Here is a 17688-nt window from a genome sequence, read left to right as displayed (position 1 = left end):
TTGTCCGTAATATCTCTACAGCACCAATTTATTGCCTCATTTCCTAGTGTGGGATTGTTTTTATATTTGATTTAGGAAATTTATTAATTTGTTTCTTCTGACCAAAGATGAAGTAGAAGGATGGTGAGAGTAAGACAATGAAAATAATTTATTCCCCCACTTCTATCCAAGAAGCAAACTATTAAGGTAGTTGGACATTTCCTATTTTATAGTTTTTGACTCTTTTAAAATAGTAACTAGCAGTTTTGTTTTAGAATTTTGCTTTCAGCTTTTATCCTGTGAGTGAGGCTCACTGAACCTCTCTCCTTTCTAAAATATGTGGAAATTACTTTTGGTAGCTAATGCACTACAGTGATTTCAGGTAAGAGTGTAAAAATTTGCTTTTGTTTGTCTTTAATCTTTTGGGACATTTCAGACTTTGGTTGGGTGGAAAAGAATTAGTGGCAAACAAAAAGAGGTTTGTCAAGGGACAAAGAGTCAAAAGTTGTGCAAGCACGCTAAATTTGAGGTGCCTGCTACACCATCATGTAGCAACAGTAAGCAAGCAGATACCAGATTTTTAGGGAATAAATCAAGGCTACAGAAACAGTGTGGTATAGTGCAAAGAATTCTGGGGATTAAATTAAGAGACATGGGCACAAAGGCTCACTACTACTAAATGACTCTGTGACTTTGACTAAGTCATTTTGCCATTCTGGGCCCAGTCCTAATTGGAAAATTTCAAGTAGATCATCTCTAATAAATTCTTCTCCAGTCCTAATATCAAATGATTCTAAGTGTATCCATACTAACCTTCTTAACTTGAACTTTCTATTTTTTTCAGCATTTAATATGAGAACCTACATTTGCCATATTTGTAGTATAACCTTTACATCTTTAGATATGTTCCGGTCCCACATGCAAGGGAGTGAACATCAAATTAAGTAAGTGGTTTTTTTGATAAAATGTTCCTGACACCAAACACATATTTTACAAAACTTCTCTGGGCATTCATTTCCTTATGAGTTGAACTAGATATGGTTAACAGTATTAGTAACATTGTACACTAGTGTTCTTGTGTCACCATAGTGTGCTGGAAGAGCTGGCTCTTTTGTATCCCTCCTGACCAGAGAGCATTACATTTTTTAGAGAGATGCTAAGGAATCATTCTCAGGCTAACCATACAAATTCAAAGCATTTCTAGAAACTTGGCTTAGTTCCACAGTTTCAATGATCCAGTCAGCATTCAGTGAGGTGTAGTGGTTAAGAACAAAGGTTTTGCTGTTAGACAGACCTGGATCAGAATACCAGATCCATCTTTTGTAAAGTGTATAATTGTGAAGAACTCTTATATAAGATTGTTAAAAATGAAATATAATAACATATGTAAGGTACCTGACTCGAACATAGGTGGAGCTCAATAAATGCTTAGTTAACAGTTATTTTAAGGAGATAATAATTGAATGTGCAATTGAGGAGTGGGTAATTTAGGTAATACAACAGAGGGACATTTAATTGTTATATAATTGGCTTATTTTTAAAAAATCAAATATAACATTTCTGTTACTTTATTATAGATGAATATTTAGGACCTAAATTGTCTGACTTGCCAAAATTAACCTACATTTAGATATGTTAAGAAGAAATTCAGGGTTCTAGAATACTTGCCACATTTGTAGATCTATACAAGGAACTGATTAATCAAAACACATATCATTTTAACATTCAGATCAGACCATTTATTAGAGCATTAAATATTAATGGCCCTTACTCACACATCCAAACATGTCTTAAGGTTTTTAGTACATCAGCATCTGATATATATGCTCCTCCCTTTAATCCCAGCCAGAGAAAGTTTTCTTAAAAACAAAAATTGTGAGATGCCTGGGAGATATCTGATCATTCCCACTGTATCTTTTTATCATGAAAAGTAATTCTGTATAGCTTTTATCCTGAGGTTGATTTTAAAATTTTATTTGGATTTTTTTTATTTTGAGAGCAAAGAAAATATTCAGAATAAAATATTCTTGTAACAAGAACTTTCTGTCCTTTTTGCAGAGAATCCCTTGTTATCAATCTAGTAAAGAATTCAAATACACAAGATTCTTACCAAGTTGAATGTGCAGATTATATCAAAATTCAGAAAACGAGAGAACTAGAGTATAGGACTTGTTTCAGAAAGATGGAAGAGAATTACTTGGAAAGCCTTGGGTACAGAGAAATGGTTGATTCCAGATCCAGACCTAAAATGTATGAAGAAAGACTTCCATTTGAGACTTTCCAGACATACCCAGGATCATACAATAATTCACAAACAGTGGAAAACCAGTTACCACATTGCTTACCAGCTCATTCAAAGAAGACACATGACTCTTTCAAAGATGAACTTGAAGATTACATCAAAGTGCAAAAAGCTAGAGGACTAGATCCAAACACTTGTTTTAGAAAGATGAGAGAAAACTCTGTGAACCGAGGGTATAGAGAAATGGTTGATTCTGGACCCAGACAAAGAATATGTGAGCAAAGATTTTCTTTTGAGACTTCCCATACCTACCACCAATCATACAGTAGTTCACCGGTGGAAGGCCAGTTACCTCATTGGTTACCAGCTCATTCAAAGAGAACATATGACTCTTTCCAAGATGAACTTGATGATTACATCAAAGTGCAGAAAGCCAGAGGATTAGAGCCAAAGACTTGTTTCAGAAAGATAGTTGATAGCTCTGTGGAAACTCATAGGCACAGAGAAATGGTTGATAGCAGAACAAGATACAGAATGTTTGAGCAAAGACTCCCATTTGAGACTTTCCAGACCTATACAGGACCATACAATAGTTCACAAACAGTAGAAAACCAGTTACCTCATTGCTTACCAGCTTATGACAGCAAACAGAGACTAGACTCTGTAAAGTACTGTCAACTTCCCAGAGACTATTTCTCAGAAAAACCAGTACCTCTGAGCCTTAGTCAGCAAGAAAATAACTCTGGCCCATACAGTGCAGAATGTGAAATTTATAAGCACTTTTCCTCAGAAAACAACACCAGCGACGATCAAGCAGCTCATAAACGGCGACACCAGAAGAAAAGACGACACCTTGAGGAAGGTGAAGAAAGGCAAGAGAAGGAGCAGTCCAAGCATAAAAAGAAAAAGAGTTATGAGGATATGGATTTAGGCAAAGACAAGAGCATCCAACAAAGTAAACGAGAAGAGGATAAAGTCAGAGTCAGTTCAGGAAAACTTAAGCATCGAAAAAAGAAAAAAAGCCGTGATATATCCTCTGAAAAAGAAGAACGTAAGCACAGGAAAGAGAAAAGAAAATCTGTTGAAGAAAGGACAGAAGAGGAAATGCTTTGGGATGAGTCAATTCTTGGATTTTAAACTTTTAGTTTACCAAAGGATGATTTGAAGAAAATAGTATGGGTTTAGATAAAGACAGGAGAATCCAATGAAGAAAAGGAGAGTTTGATGTGGTCATTGTTGGTGCAGGAAAGCTTCATTGTTTTGTGTGCAAAAATTAAAAATGAATTGAAAGAAGAAACACACGAAAAGCCTAAGTCAGTCTTTTAGAAAGAAGAACAGCAGAGAAAATCAAACCTATGAAAGAAAAACAGAAAAGTCAGTATTTTGGGATGAATCTGCTTTTGGATTTTAAACTTTTAGTTGGTGTTTCCTCAAGGATGAACTGAAGAAAACATCAAGAAGATGAAATTAGATAAACACAAGAGCATCAGATGAAAAGGAGAGGTAGATACAGCCATTGTCAGTTAAGGGAAACTGGTTTTCTCTTTTTCTTTCTTTCTTTCTTTCTTTCTTTCTTTCTTTCTTTCTTTCTTTCTTTCTTTCTTTCTTTCTTTCTTTCTTTCTTTCTTTCTTTCCTTTTCTTTCTTTTTGTAAAACTTGAAATTTAACTGAAAAAACAACCAAGAAAACCCAAAACTAACTTCTGAGAAACAAGAACATAAGAACACAAGAAGAACATAAGAGAAAAGGAAACTTATAAAAGAAGTCAGAAGAGTCAATGCTTTAGGGTGATTCTATCCTCTAATTTCAAACTTCCTAGTTTTATTCCCTTAAGGTTGAAGAAACAGGTTGAAAAGTTTGGTTTTATTAAATAATTATTTGATTTTTCACATGGACAGTTAATGTAATAACTATAAAAGCCAAGTGAACTGAAAGTATTCACTATGCCTTTTCCTCAAATTACTCTCCTCAATTTTTTAAAAAAGAAGAAAAAAGAAAGAAAGAAAGAAAGATTATTAAATGTATCTTACATAAAATGTAATTTCCCTAAATGGGGTTATCTCTACTTTGTCCATCAGATTGCTGTGATAGTGGATTTTTTTACCCAAGAGAGATAATTTATTTTTTAATGAGAGAATTATCAAGAATTGCAGTGTACAGCCATACCACCCTGAACTCACCTGATCCTATTTGTTCTTGGAAACTAAACATGGTCAGCCCTATGGGAGACAAGGCATTGCTGAATCCATTCCTTTTGGGGTTTGTGTTAGTGTTGGTGGTATTTTATTATCGATGTGTTTGTTTATGTTTCTTAGTTTTCTCAAAAGAAAATGTATGAAACAATTTACACTGATTTTTTTCTTTGTTAAATCTAATTTGCAGTGTATTTTTGTATTTTCTAGTTCTGAAATTGAAAAATTAAATAGTCTATAACAAACTTAGAAGATATATACTTTTAAAAAAAGTTCTCAAAGTGCTGATACAAAAATCACTCTATATTCTGGAAGTGTTTATATTAAAGTGTTCTAATTTCTATACATTGTTTTATTTAAATGATCATTTTCCATCCATAGATGATTGATCTTGGAGTGAAGGGGCAGTAATTAAATAGTTTGCACTTAATACTTCTGGGAAGATCACACTATAAAGCTATAATAATTTCATTGCTTTTACAGCTTGTCTAGTAGAAACTGGTACTTTATCTTCAGCTTAGTGTTATCTTAGAAAAATATGACCAGCTAAATACTTGAAATTGAAGAAGGAAAAATTTTAAGTGATAGGGGCCCATGAGGGTTTATTACCTTTAAATTGTTTGATTTTGATGATTTTTTTATTCTGGTGCTCCTTTTTTTTATCATCAGCAACTCCTGTAAGCATTTGAGCATCACTGTGGTATAATAGAAAGTATAATGGCCTGGGAATCCAAATCCCAGGGTTGGATTCCAGTTGTACCATCAAGTTGCAGCGTGATCTTGAGAATGCCATCAGAATCCAACATGGAGTCACCAGGAATAGGAAAAATAGGCTATAGTAGTCCCTTCACGTGCTAAACCTATTCAAAAAGTAAGTAAATTTTAATGGTGATATATCTGCATTTAGGCAAGCCATTTCATAGTTGGTTTTTATATTTGAAATTTAAATAAAATGGTAGATATGTGCTAAAGCATGATATTATTGGTTGGGCTTATACCTAGTTAAATAAATAATCCCAAAGAGTTAGATGGTCCCCAAATCTTTTTTTTCTTTTATGAGACTGTTAATATAAGATTATTTTATGCTATAGTATCATCCCCCCCTTTTAAACCATATTTGGTATACTAGTGAAAGGAGAGGAAGAAGAGCCAAGATAGAACAAGTAGACTAAATTGTCAGCCACAAAATTGGCATTTTTTTTTCTGAGCACACACACATAAATACAAAAGTACAAAGTTTTTTTTTTTCCGTACAGAAAATGCAAGATAAGATCAATTGAATCATTAACATTTTTACAGTTGATAAATTCTTATGCAGAAGTCTTTTTCTATTTAAATCTGTTGGGGGAATTCAACATTATATGTCAAGAATATTCACTAAGATACCAAATTACTGTGTTATTCTCAAAATGTATAGATACAATGTTCCATTAAAATTAGCCATACATAACTTTATAGAAATGAATCATGTAAATTAAAAAAAACATTAAATTGGGTAGTGTGGCTATTGTAACAAATAGGGTGTGGTTTTGATTACAATCTTAAGACAGTAACTTGGCTTGCCCAAGAAAAGTGGTTTTCAAAGATTTTAGGATAAATTTTTTGGCAAAAGTAAATTATTTGTTAACCAGAAAATTTAATTTTATGGTTGAAGCTGGTGACAAGCACTTGGAACCCAAGTTTTGCATATTTGCTCTGCTCCCATCTTCTGCCTCTAAGCATCTGGAGGTAAGAATATATCTAAGTCAAAATACATCAACACACAGAGAGAAGATATAAAGTGATCTCCACTTCTGGAGTTGACTGCTGACTCTGTTAAGATTAAATTCAGTAGTAAAAGTTTTTTTTAAAAATCCTGCACGGGGTATGGAAGACAATATAAAGACTTATTTGAGGAAAAATAATTTAATATATTACATATGAAAGCAATGTTTGGGGATGTATTACATGTTTGGTTTGAAAGACCAATATCTAGACATAAATTCACATGTGATCTGAGGCAAATGTTAAAGACAGTATTCAGAACAAGTAAACTAATAGTACCTAACATCAGAGATGTGCCCTGAACTGGATAGTAGAAATGAGCAAACATAGGCTTAATTTGAAAAATATTTTTCAAAAATGGGAGTTTTAGAAAAAAATATATAATTGGCTGTCCTATTATATACATGCATTGAGAAAATAATAGCTGACTATCAGTATTGTGCCAGAAAGGGACCTGAGAAAGAAATGAACATATGTCCTGTTTCGCAAAAAGCCCACACAGTCCACAAGAGGAAAAGGACCAATAAACAGGTAATTGTGATATGAATTGGATAAAGGCTACAACAGGAATGATTATGAAGGGTAACATGGCATTCAGGAAAGGCTTCACAAAGGAAACTGTTCTAAATAAACTTCCCAGTTCAAAGTTGTATCTCTTTAATATATCCATGTAGCTAGAAGGCACCTCAAACTTAATATATTCAAAATAGAGTGCCTGCCTCTATCATTATTAATCATTCATTTTCTAGTTTACCCATTTATGTAAAAATCTTCATTCAGTTGCTCAAGCAAAAACAAACAAACAAACATTTTTGAGCATCTCTTCTTTGCATTAAACCAAACAATTCCTCTTAATTATATGACCAAAAGAGGAAAATGTTTGAGAGCAACTAAAACATTAGAAGTCATTACAGTTTCTGAATTACAGGTAAGTGAAGAAAACTGCACAGGATCATCAAAAGAGAACTGTGGTGAACTAACTCCTTGAGGATCTCAGAACCATTCAGCATACATTTTCCTCCAGGGTAAATCCATGTGAAAAAAGAAAACTTCTAGTTTCTGAAATCAAATTGAACAGAGCAGAAAGATTGTAAGGAAAAACGTAAATTCATATGTTAGAGGATGGGAGAAGAATCTAGAGAAAGCAGATCTCAGAAAGCATTATGGCACCAAAATAAATATATAAACATGAGATTAACACATTAGACCAAGACCTGTTGAATGTGAACACCAGAAAATGCAGACAAAAAGCAGCTGGAACATCTGACCTAGTAATTTTTTAAGTGCGCTAAATGGAAGAAAACATTTAAACCTTTGAAACAGAATGAATCAGAAAAATAATCCAGAAACAGTCAACTGAAGGGTGTGAAACAAAAACTGACAGAAGGGAACAATTAAAAAAATCCATAAATGAAAGATTTGGAAGGTAGGAGAAACACTGTGATAAAAATGGTAAGGAAGATAAGAGCAAAGTGAAGACAATTTTTAATTATATAAAAGATTGATAGGAGTAATAGGTAAAAAAGCCAATGGAGATCTAAATTAAATATGTTGTATTGGATGCTGTATTGTGCTGACCCAAACCATCCTCTATCTGTCACACCTTTTTCAGGTGAGAGGCATTCATTTCTCCAGTTTCTAGGGAATAGTCCTTGTCTAAGGAAACTGCCCTTCCTAAGACCAGGCCTCCTGCTTCAATCTGGGACACCTGCAAAAGGCTATTCTAGTTACAGAGTTCCTTATGGGATGAGCAGAGGTATTTGTCGTGACTGTTTGTAGTTCCATTTATCCTTCTATCACTGCCTTACAAATATTTTTCTGATAACCCTTTAAATTGCCTTCATCAAATCCCTACCTCATAATAATTTCTTCCCAGAACCTTACCTAGGACAAGAGGAACCAGAAATGGTCTTAGGAAATAGACACCAAAGAGGGGCGGTTTGGAGCAGGCAATATGGATTCTCTTATTTGTAGGAGGTAAAATACAGATGATAGGTGGTTTCTCTCATGCTATGGCAGTATAGTTTTAAAAGTTTCACCAGTGATGCTGTTGGACAGGAATATACATGCATGTGTAATATCTCAAGCAGTTGAGAGGATCAGGGGACATAGCAATTATATGAAAACTGCTAAATTTCAGAGTCATTGTTGCATTGGAGAAAGAAAATGAAGGCTGACAGAAACACCAATTTAAGGAAAAATATGAAAGTTAAAAGGTGTTATGATTTAGATACCTGGTATACCCCAGAAGCCCATGTCTGAGAATGCAAGAAGGTTTAGAGGCCAGATGATTGGGCTATGAGAACTTAACCTAATCAGTGTGTTAATTCCTTGATAGGGATTAATTGAGTGGTAACTGAAAGTGGGTAGGGTGTGGCTGAAGGAGGTGGGTCATTAAGGGAATGCCTTTGGGGTTTATATTTTGTGGTTGTGAGGAGAGCTTTCTCTCTGCTTCCTGGTGCCATGTCCCCAACAGCTTTCCTCTGCCACACACTTCTGCTGTGATATCCTGCCTCACCTCAGGCCCTGAGAAATGGAATTCACTGTCTGTGGATTCAGACTTCCAAAGCAGTGAGCCCCAAAATAAACTTTTCCTCCTTAAAATTGTTCTTGTCAGATCTTTTGTTCACAGCATCAAAAATATGTCTAAACTGAAGGCATCCTTGGTAGCATATAAAGGGATTTTCATCTCTTCATCTTCATCATACCTTCCCCTGGACCCTCTGAACTCTAGAATTGCCAGATAAAATACGGGATGACTAGTTAAATTTGAATTTCATATAATGAGCTAATTTTAGTATAAATGTGTTCATGGAATATTTGAGATAAAATCACTTAAAATTGTTTATATAAAATCCAAAATTAACTGGGTGTCATTATATTTAATTAGTTTTGATAAATGTGGCCACTTAACACATTTCTAACAATTAATGGCTAGCATTCTTTTCTTGCTTGAAGATAATATTGCCTTGAAAGACAATAAGGCCCTTCCCCAAGCATTTATACCCATCACTCCTACTGTCCATCAGACCAATTACTATGATCAAACCACAGTTTAACCCAGCCTGAGAAGTACTAGTCTTATAAGGGGAAAAAGACTGTATGTATTCAACAGAAGGAAAGAACTAGGAAGAGGTTTGGTGGAACTGGTCTCTAAGATTAGACAATTTGTGGCCAGAATGTAAGAGAGCTAGAGGTTTCTAGGAGGAGCTCCAGGAGAAAGGCAAGTCAGGAAAGAGTAAGGGTGGGCTCTCCAGAAATGGGGCATAGAGGACTTTGATAAACAGTATTAGTAGCCTTGTTCTGTTATGAAGCAGGAGTTGCTATGGTTTGAATGTATTTATATTCTCCATAATTCACATGCTGGAAACTTAATTCTCAATGCATCAATATTGGGAGGTAGGCCATAGTGGGAGGTGCTTAGATCATGAGAGTCCTGCCCTCACAAGTGGATTAATGTCACTATACAAAGGACTTGTGCATGTGGCTTCATTCTCATCAGTGCTTATGCCATATGAGGAATGGTTTTTACCACCCCTCTCCCACCCCTGGTAATAAGTATTCAAGTCACTATCCTGGAAGTGGAGACAAGGCCCTTAACAGACAACAAAAATATGCCAGCATGTTGATTTTGAACTTTGCAACCTCTATAACAGTGAGAAATAAACTTCTGTTTTTTATAAATTACCCAGTCAAGTCTCAGACATTCTGTCATAATAGCACAAACAGAATATAACAGGAATCATGAAATATTTCTAAGCAAAAAATAAAATAAAAAGTTGGACTGGATTGTCTCTGATGATATTTTATGAGTCTAATGTGCTCATAAAACACATTTAGTGTGAAGCTGGAGGCTAGGCAGGGAAGGAGACATAACATAGGATCTGTACAGTAATCTAAGTGTGATATTAGGTAATAGGGTAGTATCAGAGAGAACTGGGAGTGAGACACAGAGGGAGAAAAACTGTAGGATTCCTTGACAAAACTGAAATGCTAGGCTAGGTCATAGATTCCTAATGAATATTTGAACTGAGAGGAAAGTGGGAAAGCAAAGCCCTATTTAGATGGGCTAATATCAGAAACACTGATACAAAGAAAGTCAAACTGAGATCATGCTGAGATTAATGGGAAAAGGCTTCAGATTGAAATAAAACCAAATAATTTTTCATTACAAATGTTAAGTTTCTTAGGACATTCTAGACCAAGGAGGATTAAAAACAATTTTAAGTATGTAATAATTGACCTATAACACTTGGGATCAGTAAAGCTTCACCCTGTACCTCAATTTAAGATAAGCACTTAGTAAAAAGATGTTTGGGAATAGCAAGGATCAGTCATATTATGGAAAAGTCAAAAAGGATTCCCCACATACCTGTTATTCTAGAATATACCATATGGGTACAGCCTCACCAGATGTTTGATGCATTTGTTTTCTTCCTTGTTTTTAATGAGTAGTTCATATAATTCTTAAGCATATTATGACAAGGTTCTGGAGGAAGATTTCATAAAATCTTTCAAAATTTTTTATTTGTCTTTAATTGGCACATGGAAGATAGAACAGTTTAGACAGGAAATCTATTTGTGTACTTCTTTTCAAAATATTAGCTGTACATCAATCTCACCTCACCAGCTAGACACAAATGTAAAGGATATTTATTAGAAAAAAGAAAGCATAGATGCAAGGTAACCCCAAAGAGATGGAGAAGAAGGAAGTGTGCAGTACTTAGGTGATTTTCATAAATGATGTATCTAAAATATAGAAATAGGTATAGGCAGAAGTGAGAGTCATCAAGCCCTTCTGTATCCTGAAATGCTGTATAAAGTAACTAAGAAAGTAAGCATTCATTTGACTGTATATTTTCCACATAATGTTTCTCTTTTGCAGAACTCATAGATCCTGAAGAGGTTGGGTGGGGCAGAGTTTTTTTCCATCCCAGAAAAAGATAAAATCCTGGCCTTATATATTTCTGCATCTTACATCAAATAAAACCAGTAGGTGATACTGAAATGTTCCTTGAATTCACTTCTATGTAATATATCTTATTTAGTAACTAGAAGTAAACTACCATGTACCAACATAACTCATAGTGCCAAAAGTGGGAGAGAAAACAGGATCCTAACATGTAAATGGTTCAGGCAATGGATTCAGATTCAGAAGACTGGGTTCAAATAATCACTGACACTCATTTGTTTTAGGGTCACTGAAGGCAAGTCATTTAGCTACCTTAAACCTTTTTCTGATTTGTGACAGGAAGACTTTGTAAAAAATTTCACTTAGTAAGGTTATTTAAGGACTAAATAATATAATATGCCAATATATTTTCTGACCTATTGAACTCTCAATAAATGTAATTTAATTAGAATGCCAAGTAGAGTAGTATTGAGGGAAACATTACTAAATTGACCAAAATTCAGTTGCTAAATTACATGATGGTAACCCTAGGAAAAATCCCTCTCCAGTAATAACAGCCAAATATAAAATAGGTTATCTCAAGGGTTACTGAATAATGGAGTGTTCAAAGGCTGGAAGGTTATTCAGGTAGATTGTATGGGAGTGTGTGGGAAGCATTACTTGTGTTGTTTGATACCAAATTCACCCTCATTTGTCACTCCACTTCAGTCTTAGTTCTTTCTACCTTATTTTTATCTACAATTCCATCACTTTATCTACAATTTTATCAAGCCTATCTTTTTAAGCTGCCTTGAAGTTTTGTTTAACAAAACCTGGTACAAACCAATACACAAATTTCTCCAAAATGATATGTAGCATTGGACCTCAGAATTTAAAATTTTATGTTTTCATTATTTGTGCTGAAAATAATTTGGTAGGAGTCTACTCTCTAAAAGGCTGAGAGAATAAACATAAGACAAATTTCTTGTGTTAGTACAGTTTTGGGGCTAATGCTTTGTGCATAGAATTTATTTTACTAATAGCTAAGGTTATATAATGGTTGATCTGTATATTAATAATTATATTGGCTTACTGGTTAAGTTCAATTTTGTAATTGTTTTCACGTGTCACCTTCATTATCCCTGGTTCACAGCGGAGCCAAGCAAAATTTCTTTTTCTCAAATCTCACAATTTCCTACCTACAGATAGTTAATATATACATATTCGTCTCTAAGTGGTCCAACTTGTTAAACATCATATCCTTTGATGAAAAAGGTTTTATCTAGATGAGGCATCTACTAGAGCTCCTCCTTCATTAAAAGCATTTGAAAAGACTAGTCCTTCTTTTCAAAGTGCACTTCTCCTAGAAGAAATGTGACTTTCAATTCCATTGAGATTTAAATCCTGTGAATTAATGAGTATCCTTTGTGAGCCACCAAACATTTTTCAAGGAATAATTTATTCAGTTATTCCCAGCTACCAATTTCCCTTGTGGAAAAAGCAGCAAATGATTTTCTAAAAGAGAGGAAATAGAATATTCAAGAAACATTTGAACGTAAGGGGAGGGAGTTGGAACTAGATTTTTGAAAACCTGTATTGGGCTGGGCACTTTCACAATGTATCTCTTTGAAATCTTAATTCTGAGAACCAAGTGAAAAAAAGGAAAGTGAGTCTCAGAATAGTTAGGTGTATGGCTTAAGATCATAGAGATGGAGGCTGGGCTGAGAATGCAATCCCCATTTTTCTAACTCCTGAAGTTGGTCCATGGTGAGTCAATCCATTAAGTACAGTAGGCACAGTACCCAGGACTCATGATACATTTAGGGATCTACAAAAATTGTTTAATTTAGGGCAGTGGTGTCACTAAGAAGTCAAGTGGTGAGTTTCAGGACCCTGTCTCTCTATAAAAGCAAGTAATAAGCTAACAAAAATCTGTCAGACTCACAGAACTCTTGAATGTAGTCAAAATTTAAGTTTCAATGAAGAAAGAAAATTCAGTGTTGTGGGAAGAAAGTTTTATGGCATTTTAAATAACTCTTTTACCATCATCAATCCCCAGATCATCAGCAGCCATGAAGATTCCTAGTGCAGGTGGTGAAGAGCCAGAGTGAACAGTACAGACCTTTCTCTCAAATAATTATAGTTGTGTGTTTCAACTACTCTGGCAACTCTGTGAAGGACTGTCTCAGGGCTTCCCTTTGTTTCTATTTACTTAGAGATTTCCCACAGCTGAGGCAACTTCCCAGGTAATATTGGCCAAAAGTGTTTGTGGTGATTAATATTATGTGTCAACTTAGCTAAGCTAAAGTTTCCAGATATTTGATCAAATGTTATTCTGGATGTTTCTATAAAAGTTTTTTTTGGGGGGAGGGATGTTAACATTTAAATTGAAGCATATCACTCTACATAATATGAGTGGGCTTCATCCAATTAGTTGAAGGACTCACTGGAACAAAGACTGACCTCCCAGGGCAAGAAGGGATTCTGTTAACAAGTTGACTTTACACTTGAAGGGCAATTCTTCCCTATGTCTCTAGCCTTTAGTCCTATTAAGAAGCCTCCTATAATCTCAGGCTAATTCCTTAATATCTGTCTATCTATTCATTCATTCATCTATATACTGTTAATTATCTTCCTCTGGAGAACCCAGACTAACATGAATTTTGGTATCAAAAAGTACAGTGCTACTATAAAAATGCTTAAAAACATGGAAATGATTTTGGAACTGGGTAATGAGGAACTGGAAGGGTTTTGCAGTGCATGTTAGAAAAAGTCTAGATTACCTTAAAGAGAGATTGTTGGTATAAATATGAATATTAAAGGTAAATTTGGTGTTTTTTAAAATTTATATTTGTTCTTTTTAGTTATACATGATAGAAAAACTTTGACATATGTATACATAGACTACAACTTCCCATTTTTGTGGTTGTACATGAAGTGGAGTTCCACTAGTCATGTATTCATATATGATCATAGAAAAGTTATGTCTGATTCATTCCACTGTCTTTCCCATTCCCAGCTCCTGCCCTTCCCCAAACTCAGCCCTGTACAATCCAGTGAACTTCCCCTCCCCCCACCCCCTTTTTATGAGTAAGCATCTGCATATCAGAGAGAATATTTAGCCTTTTTTGGATTAGCATGGTAGTCTGCATTTTCATACATTTACTAGTAAATGCCATAATTTCATTCTTCTTTATCACTTAGTAACATTCATTTGTGTATATGTACCACATTTTCTTTATCCATTCATCTGTTGAAGGGACAACTAGGTCAGTTCCATAGCTTAGTTATTTTGAATTGAGCTGCTTTAAATATCGATGTGGCTGTATCACTATAGTATGCTGATTTTAAGACTTTGGGGTATATGCCAAGGAGTGGGATAACTGGGTCAAATGGTGCTTCCATTCCATGTTTTCTGAGAAAGTTCCACACTGCTTTCCAGAGTGGTTGCAACAAATTGCTGTCTCAACAGAAATATATAAGTGTACTCTTTTCCCCATACCCTTAACAACATTTAATGTTACCTGTATTTTTGATAATTGCCATTCTGACTGGAGTCAGATGAAATCAGTGTAGTTTTAATTTGCATTTCTCTAATTGCTAGTATTGTTGAACATTTTTTCATATATTTGTTGACCAATTGTATTTCTTCTTCTGTGAAGTGTCTGTTCAGTTCCTTTCCTCATTTATTGATTGAGTTATTTGTTTTTTTTTTTGTGTGTGTGTGTGTGTGTTAACTTTTATGAGTTCTTTATATATCCTGGAGATTAATGCTCTATCTTGAGGTACAGGAGGCAAAGATTTTCTTCCATCTATATGTTCTCTCTTCACATTCTTGATAGTTTCCTGTGATGTGAATAAGATTTTAAGTTTGTTACTATCCCAATTCTTGATTTTATTTCTTGATTCTTGATTTTATTTCTTGAGCTTTAAGAGTCTTGTTGAGGAATGAGGTTCTTAAGCTGACCTAATGGAGAGTTGGTCCTGTTTTTTCTTCTAGTAGACACAGGTTCTCTGGTCTAATGCCTAGGTCCTTGACCCACTTTGAGTTGAGTTTTGTGCACGGTGAGAGATAGGGGTCTAATTTCATTTTGTTATATATGGATTTCCAGTTTCCACAGCACCATTTATTGAAGAGGCTATCTTTTCTCCAATGTATGGTTATAGCACCTTTGTCTAGTATGAGATAACTGTATTTATGTGGGCTTGTCTCTGTTCCTTCTGTTCTATACCATTGGTTTTCATGTCTGTTTTGGTGCCAATACTATCATGGTTTGTTGTTGTTGTTGTTGTTGTTGTTGTTACTATAACTCTATAGTATAAAGTCTGGTATTGTGATGCCTCCTGCTTCATTTTATTGCATAGGATTGCTTTGGATATTCTGGGGCTCTTATTTTTCAAAATGAATGTCATGACTACCTTTTCTATTTCTTATGAAGAATATCATTGGAATTTTAATAGACATTGCATTAAATCTGTGGAGTGCTTTTGGTAGTATGGCCATTTTGACAATATTAATTCTGTCTATCCAGGAACATGGGCAGTCTTTCCATTTTCTAAGGTCTTTTTCAATTTCTTTCTTCACAGTTCTGTAGTTTTCATTGTAGAAATATTTCACCTCTTTTGTTAGATTGATTCCCAAATATTTTTTGAGGCTATAGTCAATGAGACAGTTTGCCTAATTTCTCTTTCAGTTGATTTATCACTGAAGAATAGGAACAGAATTGATTTATGGGTGCTAATTTTATGTCCTGCTACTTTACTGAATTAATTTGTGAGTTCTAGAAGTTTTCCAGTGGAGGTTTTTGAGTCTTCTAAATATAGAGTCATGTGATTGGCAAGTAGGGAAAATTTGAGTTCTTCTTTTCCTATTCATATCCCTTTAATTTCTTTCTTCTAATTCTATTCTTCTATTTGAAGTGGTAAAAGAAGGGATCTCTTGTCTTGTTCCAATTTTTAGATGGAATCCTTTCAATTTTTCTCCATTTAGAATGATGTTGGCCTTGGGTTTAGCATATAAAGCTTTTACAATATTGAAGTATGTTCCTACTATCCGTAGTTTTTCTCATGGTTTGAATATGAATTGATGCTGTGTTTTATCAAATTCTTTTTCTGCATCTATTGAGATAATCATGGGATTATTGTCTTTTAAGTCTATTGATGTTATAAATTACATTTAGTGATTTCTGTATATTGAACCTACCTTATATCCCTGGGATGAACCCCACTTGATCATGATGCATTATCTTTTTAATGGTTTTGTATGTGATTTGCTGGTATTTAAAGGTAAATTTTGTGAGTGCTTAGGAAAGAGGAAAATATAATAGGAAACTGGAGAAAAGGCAACCCTTGTTGTAACGTGTCAAAGAACTTGACCAAATTGAGCTCTAGTGTTTTATAGAAATTATAACATTTAAGTTTCAAATTTGGATATTAGCAAAATATATTTCTAGGTAAGATTGCTGAAGATGCAGCCTGGTTTCTCTGTTGCTTTATAGTGAAAGGAGAGAGAGAAACTTGATAAATAATTATTAAGCAAAAATTGACCAGAACTTGAAGAGTTCCAGTCTATATATATTATAAAAAGTGACAAAGCATGTTCTGGAGAAAGCCTCAAGTGTTGTGACTGGTCGGTCACACCATGAAGAGATTAAAGGTGTGACTCATGTGTCTGATCAGTCATCTGAGCAGAATCCAGGAATAGAGATGGGGTCATACCAGCAGAAATACTGCCAACTTCTATTGAAATGACATGTAGCAAGATGAAGGAAAACTATCATACTTTTAAGACTCTACAGGATGGGATAGTAGAACTATCTTGCTGTTGATATCTTTCAAGAAAAGGTAAGAAATGGCCATGAAGGTAGGAATGGCTGTTCTTGGTTTCAGAAAGCAGGGGTACCTTATCAGTTTCATCAGGCCAGGCTAACATGCCTAGGGTCTGGATGCAAGGCTCCTACCACAGTGAGACAAAAAAAGTGAGGCTACCACTCCTGTGGGCCCAGAAGACAGAGTATCAAGCCAAAGAGGATTGTCTTGAGAATTAAACTTTAATGGAACTTGCCTTGCTATGTTTTAGACTTGTTTGGAAACTGTGGTCCCTTTCTTTCCAATTTTTCTAGTTTGGAATGGAAATATCAATCTTATGTTAGTCCCACCATTGTATTTTGGAAATAAACAACTTGTCTGGCTCCACATGTTCAGAGTTGGAAAGGAGTTTTGCCTTAGGATAAATGATAACCCTGTCATTCGAAAGAGGGTCTGAGGAAGTCCCTCTGAGGGGGAAGCAGGACTTCAACTTGGACTGGGTATATTTTTGACTTATGCTGCTGAAAAGAATTTCAGTAAGGCAAAAGCAAATATTTTTTAAAGGACAGCATAGCAATACTATACATATCCCCAAAGTAGGGGGCAGATGTTCTTCTTCTCTCAGACAAGTGACACAGCCAGAGTTGAGCTTTATGACTACATATATGATTTTCCTGGGAAGAAATGTACAGGTTCCCAGGCAACCTTTTGTGAACATCAAATCCCATATAAATCATTTGATATTTAGGGTTCAGAATGTTTCTCCTTGGTTAAGCATTCTAGCCATAAATCAGTTGTGGGCACATTGTATA

The 17688-nt window shown here is 34.8% G+C and overlaps 2 protein-coding genes across 48 annotated transcripts in view; both read left to right on the top strand.

Moving 5' to 3' along the window:
• Zmat1 (zinc finger matrin-type 1) overlaps window positions 1-8781 on the top strand; it is a 249553-nt gene extending 240772 nt beyond the window's left edge. For 22 of the 24 annotated variants that reach the window (XM_040283271.2, XM_040283285.2, XM_040283276.2 and 19 more), the window contains 2 exons: window positions 824-923; window positions 2038-3392. In XM_040283271.2, coding sequence (XP_040139205.1) covers window positions 824-923; window positions 2038-3358 — 1421 coding nt within the window. In that variant the 3' untranslated portion in view covers window positions 3359-3392. Of the gene's footprint in view, window positions 1-823; window positions 924-2037; window positions 4757-5082; window positions 5285-6067; window positions 6142-7105 lie in introns of those variants that run through there. The other 2 variants (XR_013431771.1, XM_021720472.2) reach the window with 2 other exon arrangements.
• Window positions 5150-17688, top strand: part of LOC101973495 (nuclear RNA export factor 2) — a 125401-nt gene continuing 112862 nt past the window's right edge. For 20 of the 24 annotated variants that reach the window (XR_013431766.1, XR_013431770.1, XR_013431769.1 and 17 more), the window contains exons 1-2: window positions 5219-5284; window positions 6068-6141. The gene's annotated coding sequence lies outside the window, so the exon portion shown is untranslated. Of the gene's footprint in view, window positions 5285-6064; window positions 6142-7105; window positions 7203-7793; window positions 7934-11062; window positions 11170-17688 lie in introns of those variants that run through there. The other 4 variants (XM_078034513.1, XM_078034512.1, XM_078034514.1 and 1 more) reach the window with 4 other exon arrangements.

This window comes from Ictidomys tridecemlineatus, chromosome X (genome assembly GCF_052094955.1).
Source record: "Ictidomys tridecemlineatus isolate mIctTri1 chromosome X, mIctTri1.hap1, whole genome shotgun sequence".
Taxonomy (NCBI): Eukaryota; Metazoa; Chordata; class Mammalia; order Rodentia; family Sciuridae; genus Ictidomys; species Ictidomys tridecemlineatus.
Note: the sequence above shows the minus strand (reverse complement) of the source record. Positions and strands in the feature narration are given on the sequence as shown.